Below are 16,107 nucleotides of genomic sequence, written 5' to 3'. Positions count from 1 at the left end.
TGTATGTAACACACTTCTCCCTGTTCGTAACACACTCCTTTCTCTTTAACATCCTTCTTTCTGTTTGTAACACACTTTTTTTCTGCTTGTAACACGTGTCTTTCTGTTTTTAACCCATTTCTTCCTGTTGGTAACACACTTCTTTCTATTTGTAACACATTTCTTCCTGTTTGTATCACATGTCTTCCTGTTCGCAACATGCTTCTTCCTGTTTGTTACACGCTTATTTCTGTTTGTTACACGCTTATTTCTGTTTGTTACACGCTTCCTTCTGTTTGTCAAAAATGTCTTCCTGTTTGCAACATGCTTCTTCCTGTTTGTAACACACTTTTTTTTGTTTGTAACACGCTTTTTCCTGTTTGTAACACACTTATTTATTTTTGCAACATGCTTCTGCCTGTTTGCAATATGCTTCTTCCTGTGTGTAACACACATTTCCTGTTTGTAATATGCTTCTTCCTGTTTGTAACACACTTTTTTCTTTTTGTAACATGAATTTTTCTGTTTGTAACATACCCTTTCTTGTTTGTAACATGTTTCTTTCTGTGTGTAACACACTTATTTCTGTTTGTAACACGCGTCTTTCTCTTTTTAACCAATTTCTTCCAGTTAGTAACATAATTCTTTGTTTGTAACTAATTTCTTCCTGTTTGTATCACATTTCTTCCTTTTCGCAGCATGCTTCTTTCTACTTGTTACCCACTTATTTCTGTTTGTTACATGCTTCCCTCTGTTTGTAAGTTGTAACACGCTTCTTCCTGTTTGCAACATGCTTCTTTTTGTTTGTAACACTTCTTCCTTTTTGTAACACGTTTATTTCTGTTTGTAACATGCTTCTTCCGGTTTGTTACACACTTATCTGTTTGTACCACACTTTTTTCTGTTTGTAACACGCGTTGTAATGTTTTTAACCCATTTCTTCATGTTAATAACACACTTGTTTGCAACACCCTTCTTCCCATTTGTAACACACTTCTTCCTGTTTGCAACATGCTTCTTTCTGTTTGTAACAAGCTTCTTCCTGTTTGTAACTCGTTTCTTTCTGTTTGTAACACACGTATTTCTGTTTGCAACACACATATTTCTGTTTGTAACACGTATTTCTGTTTGCAACATGCTTCTGTCTGTTTGTAACACATTACTTCCTGTTTGTAACAGGCTTCTTTCTGTTTGTAACACACTTATTTCTGTTTGTAACACACATATTTCTGTTTGCAACATGCTTCTGTCTGTTTGTAAAATTACTTCCTGTTTGTAACAAGCTTCTTTCTGTTTGTAACACTTATTTCTGTTTGTAACACACATATTTTTGTTTGCAACATGCTTCTGTCTGTTTGTAACACATTAATTCCTGTTTGCAACAAGCTTCTTTCTGTTTGTAACACACTTATTTCTGTTTGGAACACGTATTTATGTTTGCAACATGCTTCTGTCTGTTTGTAACACATTACTTCCTGTTTGTAGCACACTTCTTCCTGTTTGTAACATGTTTCAGATGCTCAGACAGTCCTGCTTAAAGCATGTCTGCATTGCTCTGCCTTTCCCAAGACCCATTTAATCACACTTCACTTATCCCTACCTGCACATCAAATCAACTTTGATTATTCCTATAATTAAAACAACTTTTGTTAGACTGACAAATGTATAGAATTGTTGTGTAGGATACTCACATCTCAGCTGCAAGTTCAACAGGTGCTTCTGTACATCGTTAAATCCATTGTAATCACACCTACTGATGCACATGCACAGGTTAAAGTCGGGGGGCGGGGCTACTGTTCAGACAGTAATCTTAAATCTGCGCAAACGAGCTTAAAGACTTGGGTTGTTTTCAATTAGGGCGAGAGCACAGAGCGCCCCTTGCAGGGCTGCTGCTGACTTCCTGTGTTTAGCAACAAGAACCGCATTGTCAGCAATGGAGCTCCCATTGTGAATGAGTGTTAACTTAAAACAAATACGTGTGCGAATGTAAAACAGAAACTTTATTTTACAACAAGTGTGCAAATGTAAAAATACAAACGTTCTAAAACCAAGAAATGTGGGAATTAAAAAAATAATTTATTTGAAACAGAGATGTGTTTAAATGTAAAACAAATGTGTGCAAATGTAGAACAAATAAGCTTTATTTAAACCACGGGTGTCAAACTCATTTTAGATCGGGGGCCACATGGAGAAATATCTACTCCCAGGTTGGTGAAATCACGGCACGATAACTTAAAAATAAAGACAACTTCAGATTGATTTCTTTGTTTAAAAATAGAATAAGCACATTCTGAAAATGTACAAATCATAATGTTTTTTGTTTTTTTACCCTTACATGTTGCGGTTAATAGTATTCTATTTCAAAGACCTCAACGGTGGAAGTGGCGGAGGATGACACTGCATGTCACAACGGCACTGAAGGCGGATGAAGGCTGCAACAGAGGGTGGTCTCCAGTCGTCATGGATCCATGCCACTGGATCAAGGCCCCTCTCTGCCAAGGACCGTGTGGTGGCTGCAGGCGCATCAGTCTCCCCACGCTAAAATGACGTCACGCGCAGGCGTCCTCCCGAATGGGAATCCATCCATTCTGAGGACAGTCATACTTGACTACGAGTGACTGCCGATGAGTATTCTATCTTTATTTGTCGTTATTTATACTTTCTGAAGTTAAAGTTAAAGTACCAATGATTGTCACACACACACTAGGTGTGGTGAAATTTGTCCTCTGCATTTGACCCATCCCCTTGATCATCCCCTGAGAGGTGAGGGGAGCAGTGGGCAGCAGCAGTGCCGCGCCCGGGAATCATTAACCCCCATTTCCAACCCTTGATGCTGAGAGAGGTAATGGGTCCCATTTTTATAGTCTTTGGCATGACTCGGCCGGGGTTTGAACTCACAACCTACCGATCTCAGGGCGGACACTCTAACCACTAGGCCACTGAGTAGGCTAGAATAAATTATGTGATAATGTTCATCAGTCAACTCATTGGTTTTCATTTTCAATCTATCAAGATAAAAAAATAATACCAAAATCAAATTACAGGATTTATGTAGTTTGCTCAATTTTCTCGACTGGTACACATCATGTGGTTTATTTTTTTTTACATATGTAGCATCATCTACAAAGATACAAATAATTGATATTGCGACATCTAGTGGACACTTATAGAACAGCAGTTTCTTTCATTAAAAAATGTTGGCTCATTTTTATACTTGGCAAACTCATCCCGCGGGCCGGATAAAACCTGTTCGCGGGCCTGATCCAGCCCGCGGGCCGTACGTTTGACACCCATGGTTTAAACCGAGATGAGTAAGAATGTAAAAAAAAGTATTTCATTTAAAACAAAGACCAGTGTGAATACCAAAACATTAACTTGGTTTAAAACAAAAATGTCTGCGAATTTGTAAAACAATATATTTTTATTTTAAACAAAGGCCTGTGCCAAAGTAAAAAAAAAAAATCTAAACACAATGTGTGCGAAAGTAAAACAAGGATGAACGTTATTCAAAAATTACAAAGACGAGTGCAAAGAAAAAAGTATTTAAAACAAAGATTTATGCGAATGTAAAAAAAAACAATAAAACTATTTGAAACAAAGAAGTGTGGGAAGGTAAAAAAAAAAACATACTTTATTCAAAACAAAGATGTGTGGGAATGTATTTTATTTTACTTTATTCAAAACAAAGAAGTGCGGGAGTTTAGAAAAATACTTTATTTAATAAAAAGATGTATGTGAAGCAAACATTTTTTTATCTATTTTGGAAAAAAAATGTGTGTAATGTAAAACAATTAACTTATGAAAACAGGGGTGTCCAACTCATTTTGGACACAAAATCGCATCGCAGATAAGGCTGCACTTAGGGGGCCGTTTGTAAGGGTGAATAATATGTGAATATAAAAAGTAAGGATTCGCTTCATGATGTTACACAATTGCCTATGAATATAATTACAGTATTATACATATTTTTTACATACACTAAAAATACATATGTAGACTTTGCTGGCTGCTCAGTCGCTGGAGTTTTAACATAAAATGTACAGCGTTTTTACAGCATTTACTGTAAATGGAAAAACGTACCACGATTCTAAGGTACAATTTTGGCGACTGAGCTGCAAGTTTTCTCCTATAAAATCTAGAGACGCTTTTACAGTGTACAGTTTGATGGATTACTTGCTTTAAAATCATAATGCAAGCAGATATTTGAGAATGTATTTGTATTTTAACAAAACAAGCTTGGAATGTATGGTAATATATTTACATTATTATATAATATTAAAGTTTAAAAGATATGCAATTGCATTCAGTACATGTATTTTTTTCTTCTGTCAAGTACTTTATTGCCGCATTTAATTTCCAGGCTATTGTGGGCCACATAATATAATGTGGCAGGCCTAAACTGGTCCCTGGGCATTGAGTTTGACACATGTAATTTAAAACAAATATGTTTAAGAATGTAGAAAACTAATATCTATTTCAGTGGTTCTCAAACTTTTTTCCACCAAGTACCACCTCAGAAAAAACTTGGCTCTCCAAGCACCGCAATGACCCACGTTAAAATACAGTTGCACAGTAGGCCTAAGTATTATTTGAAACACAACAGAGGTTTTATTTAATAACAATTATATTTAATATGTTTGGCCATGGTGACATTACAAACAGTTTGAATATAGGAAAAAAAACACTGTACTTTAACAAAGTGAGTCTTTGACGTACAACGAGATAGAGCCTCTGTACCACTAGTGGTACAAGTACCACGGTTCGAGAATCACTGATCTATTTGAAACAGACTGGAGGAGTGTAAAAAAAATAAACTTTATTTTAACAAAGACCTGTGCGAATTTTCAAAAAGTCAACCTTTTTTAAAAAGCACCTAAACCAGGGGTCCCCAAACTTTTTGACTCAGCGGCCGCATTGGGTTAAAAAAATTTGGCCGGGGGCCGGGCTGTATGTACTGTATATATATTAGGGCTGCAACAACTAATCGATTAAAATCGATTATAAAAATAGTTGGCGATTAATTTAGTCATCGATTCGTTGGATCTATGCTATGCGCAGAGGCATTTTTACTTTTATTTTTGTAATATTTTTTAATAAACCTTTATTTATAAACTGCAACATGTACAAACAGCTGAGAAACAATAATCAAAATAAGTATGGTGCCAGTATGCTGTTTTTTCCCAATAAAATACTTATATAAAAGTGTGTCTCTTTTATCCGATTATTAATCGATTAATCGAAGTAATGATCGACAGATTAATCGATTATCAAATTAATCGTTAGTTGCAGCCCTAATATATATATATATATATACTGTCTATAAATATATATATATATATACATATATATATATATATATATATATATATATATATATATATATATATATATATATATATATATATATATATATATATATATATATATATATATATATATATATATATATATATACATATATACATATATATATATATATATATATGTATATATATATATATATGTATATATATATATGTATATATACATAGATACATTGTCTTTATAATCCGTTTTGTCATTTAACATCAATTAACATTGATGTTCATCAACATTTAACATCGTCACGATATGATTTGCCTGAGTGGCTAGGAGACACCAAGAGTAACAAGCGGTAGAAAATGGATTAGAAAGGAAAGATTTATAAAAAAATAAAAATTAACTTGGGACTTCCTGTGGGCCGGATTTTGGATGCTGTGGGGCCGGATCCGGCTCGCGGGCCGTAGTTTGGGGAGCCCTGACCTAAACATTCCAACTGCAGTGAGTTACTTTCATGTTAGAAAATAATGAATAAAATATTCTTTGTTCAGGTAGTGGGGTCAGGAGATTTGCTACAAAAGAAGAAAAAAAGACAAGATTGTGACTTTGTAAGAAAAAAATCAATAAGATAAAGAGACGAGTCTCACCTGCAAAGCTCGACCTTTTGTTTCTATCGGCAAAAGAAAGCTTCCCACAGCACAGAGCACACACGCCGTGGCGAACGGACTCAGCGCCAGAATCACAGACTGAGACATGAGCACCTGAAGTACCCACAGAGGAGCGTCACACACAGGATCACAAACAGAATCAGGACTGCAAACACACCTGAGCGATGAAAGGAGCGATCATTCCTCCGATACGACTGAACGACGTGGAGAAACCCATCCCCAGCGACCGCGCCACAGTCGGATACACCTGAAGACCAGAACCACAATAAGCATCTAGCGCCTGATCCACACCATCTATTCCAACGATTTGGAACAAGGACAATACCTCCGCCGTGTAGATATAAACTACAGTGAAGTTCATTGAGACCAGAGAGCGTAGCAGGAACAAAATTACGGTGAAGCCCAACCTGAAAGCACAGAATGAACATCTCAGATCTGGGAGGACCTGGTCTATGTGGATCCTGTCAACCAGATCTACTAGGACCTGGTCTATGTGGATCCTGTCAACCAGAGCTACGAGGACCTGGTCTATGTGGATCCGGTCAACCAGATCTACGATAACCTAGTGTAGGTATACCTGGTCAACCAGATCTGAGTGGACCTAGTCAATGTGGATCCGGTCAACCTGATCTACGTAAACCTGGTCTACGTGGATCCAGTCGACATGATCTACGTAGACCGATTCAGTCAACCAGATCTACATGGACTTGGTCAAAGTAGATTCGGTGACCAAGATCTGGGTTGAACTAGTCTAGGTGGATCCAGTCAATCTGATCTGAGTGGACCTGGTCCAGGTGGAACCGTTCAACCAGACCAACGTGGACTTGGTCCAGGTGGATGCAGTCAACCAGATCTACGCGGACCTATTTTATTATTTTTAGATCGAGTCAACTCGATCAATGTGGAACAGGTCTAGGTGAGCCCGGTCAACCAGATTTATGTGGATCTGGTCTATGTAGATCCGGTCAACTAGATGTATCTGGAACTGGTCTAGCTGGATCCGGTCAACCAGATCTGAGTGGCCCTGCTCCTATGCTGACCTGGTCCGAATGGAATCAGTCAGCCAGATCTACATGGAACTCATTTTTGTAGATCCGGTCAACCAGATTTATGTGAAACAGGTTTAGTTAGATCTAGTCAACCAGATCTGAGTGGACCTGCTCCATGTGGTTTTGGTCAACCAGATCTACATGGACCTGGTCTATATGGATCCGGTCAACCAGACCTACGAGTACGAGATCAAATCAATCAGATATACGTGGATCAGAACTATGTGGATCTGATCTAAGTCAACCATATTGACGTAGACCTGATTTATATGGACCAAGTCAACCAGATCTATGTGGACTCAATGGAACAGAGCATCAGATCTAGCATGAATGTTCTTACATTGTGGTACAGATGTTGAGCATCAGGAAGAAGACGGCCGCCGCTAGCTGCAACATCATTAAAGACCTCTTCCTTCCAAACACGTTGAGCAGACAGATGTTTACTGGGATAACTGAGTGGACATGAAGACAAACAGATATTTCTTTCTTTGTGTGTTATTTGGAAGGACAGGCGGGACAGGTCTGGGACTCACGTGCAACCTCTCCCAAGCAGCTGATGAGGAGCGTGTGATAATCGCTGTTGGCGAAGGGGATGCAGTAACATCGTTCGTCCTCAGTGAGATGTTTGACCTGATGCTCGTGGTCGCCGTCGGTCACACACAATAAGTTCTTTTCCAGAAGCTCAGAGCTACTCAGAACCGACCCGTAGTACGTAAAGGACGCCACAAACCTAAAACAGGAAATGACAACATGCCAGGAGGCCATGTTTTTTACGGTACGCGTAGCCTCCATTCGGGTGGAGTGATTGACACAAGCAGGCGATACGTTACCATGAGTACCAGAGCAGCAAAGTTGTCCTCCTAAAGGCGGGCCCCATCAAAATCCTCCAGCTGCCTCTCTTCTCCTGAAACACCAACAGAACCTTTAGAACCTCAGCCTCCTTTACCCGGACTCGTCTGCGGGGACAGAGGACGCACCACAACAGGCTCCACCAGACGTCCCGGCGGAAGAGAGGCTTTGTTCATCTTGGCAATCCAGTTTAGCGTGTCCAATGCGGCCTGAACGTTTCCTGCCGACACGTTAAAGCGAGCCGACTCCGGAATGAACTAAACACGGGAAAGGAAACATTTGCTTCGATATTTTTGCACTTCTACCCTTCAACTCACTAATTCCATGTTATTTCTTTAGGGACAAGTGGGGACATGAAGGGAAGGGGATAAGCGGGGATTGGAACGGATTGGTGGAAACAAGAGGGGACAGGTGGGGACAAAAGGGGGTAGGTGGAAACTAGAGGGGACAGGTCAAGACAAGAGGGGACAAGAGTGGACAGGTGGGAACAAGTGGAAACAAGAGGGGGCAAGTGAAAACAAGAGAGGACAGGTCGAAAAAAGAGGGGACAGGTGGGGACATGTGGAAACAAGAAGGGACACGTGGAAACAAGAGGGGACATGTGAAAACAAGAGGGGACAGGTCGAGACAAGAGTGGACAGGTGGGGACACGTGGAAACAAGAGGGGACATGTGAAAACAAGAGGGGACAGGTCGAGACAAGAGTGGACAGGTGGGGACAAGTGGAAACAAGAGGGGACAATTGGAAACAAGAGGGGACAGGTCGAGACAAGAGTGGACAGGTGGGGACACGTGGAAACAAGAGGGGACAGTTGGAAACAAGAGGGGACATGTGAAAACAAGAGGGGACAGGTCGAGACAAGAGTGGACAGGTGGGGACAAGTGGAAACAAGAGGGGACAATTGGAAACAAGAGGGGACAGTTGGAAACAAGAGGGGACATGTGAAAACAAGAGGGGACAGGTCGAGACAAGAGTGGACAGGTGGGGACAAGTGGAAACAAGAGGGGACAATTGGAAACAAGAGGGGACAGGTCGAGACAAGAGTGGACAGGTGGGGACACGTGGAAACAAGAGGGGACAGTTGGAAACAAGAGGGGACAGGTCAAGACAAGAGGGGACAAGAGTGGACAGGTGGAAACAAGAGGGGACAGTTGGAAACAAGAGGGGACAGGTCAAGACAAGAGGGGACAAGAGTGGACAGGTGGAAACAAGAGGGGACAAGTGAAAACAAGAGGGGACAGGTCGAGACAAGAGTGGACAGGTGGGGACAAGTGGAAACAAGAGGGGACAATTGGAAACAAGAGGGCACAGGTCGAGACAAGAGTGGACAGGGAAGGGACAAGTGGAAACAAGAGGGGACAAGAGTGGACAGGTGGGAACAAGTGGAAACAAGAGGGGACAATTGGAAACAAGAGGGCACAGGTCGAGACAAGAGTGGACAGGGAAGGGACAAGTGGAAACAAGAGGGGACAAGAGTGGACAGGTGGGGACAAGTGGAAACAAGAGGGGACAGCCGGAGACATGTGGAAACAAGAGGGGACAGCCGGGGACAGGTGGGGACAAGAGGGTGTAGGTGGAAACAAGCAAAGACAGGTGGGGACAAGAGGGTGTAGGTGGAAACAAGCAAAGACAGGTGGGGACAAGAGGGTGTAGGTGGAAACAAAAGGGACAGGTGGGGACAAGAGGGTGTAGGTGGAAACAAGCAAAGACAGGTGGGGACAAGAGGGTGTAGGTGGAAACAAAAGGGACAGGTGGGTACAATAGGAGATAAGTGGAAACCAGTGTGGTAAAGAGGGGACATGTGGGGACAGATGGGGAGAAGAGAAAACATGAGGGGAAAAGAAGGGAACCAGTGGAAACAGGTGAAAACAAGAGAAGAGAAGAGGGCACAGGTGGAAACAAGAAAATGAGAATAGGGGTCAGGTGGAAACAAAAGAGAAGAGGAGGGCACAGATGGAAAGAAAAGGGCACGGGTTAAGACAAGGGGAGACACGCGGAAACAACAGGGGACAAGTTGAAACAAGAGGGGACAGGTGGCCACGAGAGGGGACAGGTGGAGACAAGAGGGGACAGGTGGCCACAAGAGGGGACAGGTGGAGACAAGAGGGGACAGGTGGCCACGAGAGGGGACAGGTGGAGACAAGAGGGGACGGGTGGCCACAAGAGGGGACAGGTGGCCACAAGAGGGGACAGGTGGAGACAAGAGGGGACAGGTGGAGACAAGAGGGGACAGGTGGAGACAAGAGGGGACAGGTGGCCACGAGAGGGGACAGGTGGCCACAAGAGGGGACAAGTTGAAACAAGAGGGGACAGGTGGACACAAGAGGGGACAGGTGGAGACAAGAGGGGACAGGTGGACACAAGAGGGGACAGGTGAAGACAAGAGGGGACAGGTGGACACAAGAGGGGACAGGTGGAGACAAGAGGGGACAGGTGGAGACAAGAGGGGACAGGTGGCCACGAGAGGGGACAGGTGGAGACAAGAGGGGACAGGTGAAGACAAGAGGGGACAGGTGGACACAAGAGGGGACAGGTGGAGACAAGAGGGGACAGGTGGCCACAAGAGGGGACAGGTGGAGACAAGAGGGGACAGGTGGCCACAAGAGGGGACAGGTGGCCACAAGAGGGGACAGGTGGAGACAAGAGGGGACAGGTGGCCACGAGAGGGGACAGGTGGAGACAGGTGGCCACAAGAGGGGACAGGTGGAGACAAGAGGGGACAGGTGGCCACAAGAGGGGACAGGTGGAGACAAGAGGGGACAGGTGGCCACGAGAGGGGACAGGTGGAGACAAGAGGGGACAGGTGGCCACAAGAGGGGACAGGTGGAGACAAGAGGGGACAGGTGGCCACAAGAGGGGACAGGTGGAGACAAGAGGGGACAGGTGGAGACAAGAGGGGACAGGTGGCCACGAGAGGGGACAAGTTGAAACAAGAGGGGACAGGTGGACACAAGAGGGGACAAGTTGAAACAAGAGGGGACAGGTGGCCACAAGAGGGGACAGGTGAAGACAAGAGGGGACAGGTGGACACAAGAGGGGACAGGTGGAGACAAGAGGGGACAGGTGGACACAAGAGGGGACAGGTGGAGACAAGAGGGGACAGGTGGACACAAGAGGGGACAGGTGGAGACAAGAGGGGACAGGTGGCCACAAGAGGGGACAGGTGGAGACAAGAGGGGACAGGTGGAGACAAGAGGGGACAGGTGGCCACAAGAGGGGACAGGTGAAGACAAGAGGGGACAGGTGGAGACAAGAGGGGACAGGTGAAGACAAGAGGGGACAGGTGGACACAAGAGGGGACAGGTGGAGACAAGAGGGGACAGGTGGACACAAGAGGGGACAGGTGGACACAAGAGGGGACAGGTGGACACAAGAGGGGACATGTGGAGACAAGAGGGGACAGGTGGAGACAAGAGGGGACAGGTGGAGACAAGAGGGGACAGGTGGCCACAAGAGGGGACAGGTGAAGACAAGAGGGGACAGGTGGAGACAAGAGGGGACAGGTGGAGACAAGAGGGGACAGGTGGAGACAAGAGGGGACAGGTGGACACAAGAGGGGACAGGTGGAGACAAGAGGGGACAGGTGGAGACAAGAGGGGACAGGTGGCCACAAGAGGGGACAGGTGGTGACAAGAGGGGACAGGTGGAGACAAGAGGGGACAGGTGAAGACAAGAGGGGACAGGTGGACACAAGACGGGACAGGTGGAGACAAGAGGGGACAGGTGGAGACAAGAGGGGACAGGTGGAGACAAGAGGGGACAGGTGGAGACAAGAGGGGACAGGTAAGACAAGACGGGACAGGTGGAGACAAGAGGGGACAGGTGGACACAAGAGGGGACAGGTGGAGACAAGAGGGGACAGGTGGCCACAAGAGGGGACAGGTGGACACAAGAGGGGACAGGTGGCCACAAGAGGGGACAGGTGGAGACAAGAGGGGACAGGTGGAGACAAGAGGGGACAGGTAAGACAAGACGGGACAGGTGGAGACAAGAGGGGACAGGTGGACACAAGAGGGGACAGGTGGAGACAAGAGGGGACAGGTGGCCACAAGAGGGGACAGGTGGACACAAGAGGGGACAGGTGGCCACAAGAGGGGACAGGTGGAGACAAGAGGGGACAGGTGGAGACAAGAGGGGACAGGTGGAGACAAGAGGGGACAGGTGGAGACAAGAGGGGACAGGTGGAGACAAGAGGGGACAGGTAAGACCAGAGGGGACAGGTGGAGACAAGAGGGGACAGGTGGAGACAAGAGGGGACAGGTGGACAAGACTTCCACCTGGAAGAGGAACAAGAGGATGATGCTGGGGGACATGGAGATGCGGATCATCCACCTCCAGCCAAGTGTTGGAACAACCAGCATTCCAAGGATGATGATCAGCATGGTTCCTGTCATCCAAAAGATCTAAACTCACAAACAAAGCGTGCGTGAGGTGATGTCAGCAAAAATGAGGGGGCGGAGCTTCCTGTTTGCGACTCACGGAGGCCAATGGCAACAGGACAGCTCGATATTTGGCTGGAATGAACTCGGTCTTTAACACAAACCTGCACAGGAAGCTTGTCAGTATGACTTGTGTGTGTGTGTTTGTGTTTGTGTGTGAGAGTCTGTCTGACCCCTGCGACACTGCAGCCACGCCGCAGCCCACCATGCTGCGCAGGAAGATGAACCATGCGTAGGACGGGGCGAAGGAGGTGAGGAAGGAGAAGTAGGTGCTCCACAGGAAACCTCCAAAAACAACCTGAAGACAACAAACATCGAATTTGGCCTTTTTCTTACAACTTTTCAATATGTGCCAACCTTCCAGCGGCCATATTTGTCAGCCAAGTATCCACTCAGGACGCCGCACACCATGAAGCCCAAAAACACCATCTGAAAACACAAAAGTAGATACTACCATCAATTACGTCATGATGACATCATTGCTATGCTAATATAAATAGAATAGAAAGTACTTTATTGATCCCTGGGGGAAATTCAGCACCACAGTTCGCTCACAATAAACAATAAACGCTTACCGTATTTTTTGGACTATAAGTCGCTCCGGAGTATAAGTCGCACCGGCCGAAAATGCATAATAAAGAAGGAAAAAAACATATATAAGTCGCACTGGAGTATAAGTCGCATTTTTTGGGGAAATGTATTTGATAAAACCCAACACCAAGAATAGACATTTGAAAGGCAATTTAAAATAAATAAAAAATAGTGAACAACACGCTGAATAAGTGTACGTTATATGACGCATAAATAACCAACTGAGAACGTGCCTGGTATGTTAACATAACATATTATGGTAAGAGTCATTCAAATAACTATAACATATAGAACATGCTATACGTTTACCAAACAATCTGTCACTCCTGATCGCTAAATCCGATGAAATCTTATACGTCTAGTCTCTTACGTGAATGAGCTAAATAATATTATTTAATATTTTACGGTAATGTGTTAATAATTTCACACATAGGTCGTTCCTGAGTATAAGTCGCACCCCCGGCCAAACTATGAAAAAAACTGCGACTTATAGTCCGAAAAATACAATAGGTATTTTTTTACATGAGAATAATATAAATACAGTCTATTATACAGCATTATTCACATGTGAATAATATAAATACAGTCTATTATACATTAAATACAGTCAAAAAAGAACATATGCATTATACAGTCTGATGGCTGTCAGTATGAAGGACTTTCTGTGTCGTTCCGTGTTGCATTTTGGGAGTCTGAGACTTCCACTGAACGCGCTCATTCTCTCCGCCAGGTCCGAGTGTAGTGGGTGGGAGGTGTTGTCCATAATGGCTAGGAGCTTTGCTAGACTTCTCCTCTCTGACACCACCGCCAGAGAGTCTAGCTCCACTCCCACCACATTACTGGCCTTCCATGCTAACAGACATCCTCCCACTTACCGTGGACACTAGCGCCACCTGCCAGTCCTCCAGACGCCACAAACAACGAATCTCAGGAGCAACCACCGGCAGGAACATGATCTCCATGGCCTCCACGATCTACACGTTGATTGATTGAAACTTTTATTAGTAGATTGCACAGTACAGTACATATTCCGTACAATTGACCACTAAATGGTAACACCAGAATAAGTCCACTTAAATTGATTCATGATACAGATATATACTATCATCATAATACAAGATAATCATCAGAGTATATACATTGAATGATTTACATTATTTACAATCCGGGGTGTGGGATGTGGAGGGGGGTGGGGGGTTAGGTTTGTTTGATATCAACACTTCAGTCATCAACAATTGCATCATCAGAGAAATGGACATTCAAACAGTGTAGGACGGACTTGGTAGGATATGTACAGCAAGTAGTGGACATAGAGAGAGGGAGAGATCAGAAAGCATAAGAATAAGTATCTACATTTGATTATTTACATTTGATTATTTACAATCCGGGGAGGTAGGATGTGGAAGGGGCAGGGTGTTAGTTCAGGGTTGAAGTTGCCTGGAGGTGTTATTTTAGTGCAGTTTTGAAGGAGGATAGAGATGCCCTTTCTTTTACACTTGTTGGGAGTGCATTCCATATTGATGTGGCATAGAAAGAGAATGAGTTAAGACCTTTGTTAGATCGGAATCTGGGTTTGACGTGGTTAGTAGCGCTCTCCCTGGTGTTGTGGTTATGGCGGTCATTTACGTTAAGGAAGTAGTTTGACATGTACTTCGGTATCAGGGAGGTGTAGCGGATTTTATAGACTAGGCTCAGTGCAAGTTGTTTTACTCTGTCCTCCACCCTGAGACTTTTTTTGATGTACACAATTATGGTTTGTTGCGTTTAAAATGACGAAACGTATTGCCTTACGTTGGTGCTTCCCATGATGATAAAGAGCATCACGTGAAATTTTCCAAATCCGATGTGTTCCACGGCCTCCTCCACCGTGAAGGTGTCACCTGTAAATAAATATCAGAGTGGGACATCATTGTCAAAAAAAAAGATCAATAGAAGGAGCTTGCGTGCATACTATTGTTTTTCACATCCTCTTGACCCTCAGACGGCCTGTCCGACAATTCCACTTCCTGCAGGTGGATGGCGCTGACCAGCTCAGTCTTTAGGTTTTCAGCCATTCTGGAGCAGATTGAATCGTTCAGAAACATATTCCTTTTTTTGATTGAAACTTGTATTAGTAGATTGCACAGTACAGTACATATTCCGTACAATTGACCACTAAATGGTAACACCCGAATACGTTTTTCAACTTGTTTAAGTCGGGGCCCACGTTAATCAATTCTTTTACGTCAGACTAATGTAATATTTGTAGATATATTTAGAAGTTGTTCTTTTTGTCTGTTTTCCAAAAAAGAATGGTTGCATTTGTGTGTGTGTGTGTGTGTTTACAAAAAAACATTACAACCGATGATATCCAGCACCCCCCCCCCCGCTACCCCAAAAGGGAGAAGCGGTAAAAAATGAATGGATGGATGGATATAAAAGTTGACAATAAACTATATTTCAAATATTTCAGTGTCGAAAAAAAGTGTGTCGAATCGGCTGGATTATATTTAGCATTTCGTATGGTTTGAATTGTGTCTACAGCGCACAGCAAAGATAAGTGTTCGAATTCGCCAATGAAGTTGAAGCAACAAACGCTTTTATTACCTCACCGTGGCTGCGTAAATCTTCGATAATGTATTGTGGTCATTTAACAACGTTCGTTTGTTAGTTAGGTAGACAGTCCGACCGTGTTGAGTTGTTGTCAGCCAGGTAACGCGGAAGTGTGTTATAGAATGACGTAGAGGAGCACGCCTCACATGCAGGTGTGTACGGAAGCCGAGAGTCGAGTCGAGTTGAGTTGATCAGTTGGAGTTTATTTGGAACATGCGTGCATACAACATGATACATCACAATTCCCAGTTTCTCTTTTCAACATGTTCGAAAAGGAGTAGGAAGAAGCAGAGCTTATTTAATCCTACCCCTTTTCTTTTAAATAACCGTTGCTAAAACTTTTGTTCACTTCCTGTTCTCAATGTATTCACAATATACTCCATGAATAATCGCAATAAAAATTAATAAATAAATAATAATTGGTGAAGTAAGTCATATAATATTACATATGATGAGATAAGTAAGATTATTTTGAGAATGAAAGAATGGATTGATGGAATAAATCCAGAATGTTTATCATGGTTCTTCTTCTTTGTACTTTGTAAACACTTTAAGTTTGAAGAGTTTCTTGAAGTGGATCATATTAGTACATTGTTTGATCGCTTTGCTTAATCCATTCCACAATTTAATTCCACGTACCGA

At 43.6% G+C, this 16,107-nt stretch overlaps 2 protein-coding genes across 8 annotated transcripts in view; both read right to left on the bottom strand.

Annotated features, from left to right (window-relative positions):
- LOC133661465 (protein-methionine sulfoxide oxidase mical3a-like) overlaps window positions 1–1,703 on the bottom strand; it is a 32,622-nt gene extending 30,919 nt beyond the window's left edge. For all 6 annotated transcript variants that reach the window (XR_009827945.1, XR_009827946.1, XM_062064669.1 and 3 more), the window contains exon 1: window positions 1,671–1,703. The gene's annotated coding sequence lies outside the window, so the exon portion shown is untranslated. The remainder of the gene's footprint in view (window positions 1–1,670) is intronic.
- Window positions 1,704–5,499: 3,796 nt separating this feature from the next.
- svopl (SVOP-like) lies at window positions 5,500–15,627 on the bottom strand. 2 transcript variants are annotated; one of them, XM_062066788.1, is made up of 16 exons: window positions 15,465–15,627; window positions 14,825–14,928; window positions 14,665–14,753; window positions 13,749–13,847; window positions 12,640–12,711; window positions 12,456–12,580; window positions 12,323–12,386; window positions 12,121–12,246; window positions 7,972–8,100; window positions 7,825–7,898; window positions 7,528–7,724; window positions 7,335–7,446; window positions 6,271–6,352; window positions 6,103–6,192; window positions 5,925–6,038; window positions 5,500–5,849 (listed from the first exon to the last, which is right to left on the bottom strand). In XM_062066788.1, the coding sequence occupies exons 1-16, from the start codon at window positions 15,500–15,502 to the stop codon at window positions 5,838–5,840; spliced, it is 1,527 nt and encodes a 508-aa protein (XP_061922772.1). In that variant the 5' UTR covers window positions 15,503–15,627; the 3' UTR covers window positions 5,500–5,837. The 2 variants fall into 2 exon arrangements, with proteins under 2 accessions (XP_061922772.1, XP_061922773.1); XM_062066789.1 differs by having other exon boundaries at window positions 15,460–15,580.
- Window positions 15,628–16,107: the final 480 nt, after the last annotated feature.

This window comes from Entelurus aequoreus, linkage group LG12 (assembly GCF_033978785.1).
Source record: "Entelurus aequoreus isolate RoL-2023_Sb linkage group LG12, RoL_Eaeq_v1.1, whole genome shotgun sequence".
Taxonomy (NCBI): Eukaryota; Metazoa; Chordata; class Actinopteri; order Syngnathiformes; family Syngnathidae; genus Entelurus; species Entelurus aequoreus.
Note: the sequence above shows the minus strand (reverse complement) of the source record. Positions and strands in the feature narration are given on the sequence as shown.

Bases quoted from the DNA above. Each gene is read 5' to 3' on its own strand.
- svopl (XM_062066788.1), bottom strand. From the start codon at position 15,502: ATGACCACAATACATTATCGAAGATTTACGCAGCCACG. The intron at 12,581-12,639 runs GTTGGCACATAT...TGTTGTCTTCAG, and splicing joins ACAAATATGGCCGCTGGAAG to GTTGTTTTTGGAGGTTTCCT. The intron at 6,039-6,102 runs GTGTGTTTGCAG...TGGGTACTTCAG, and splicing joins TCGCTCCTTTCATCGCTCAG to GTGCTCATGTCTCAGTCTGT.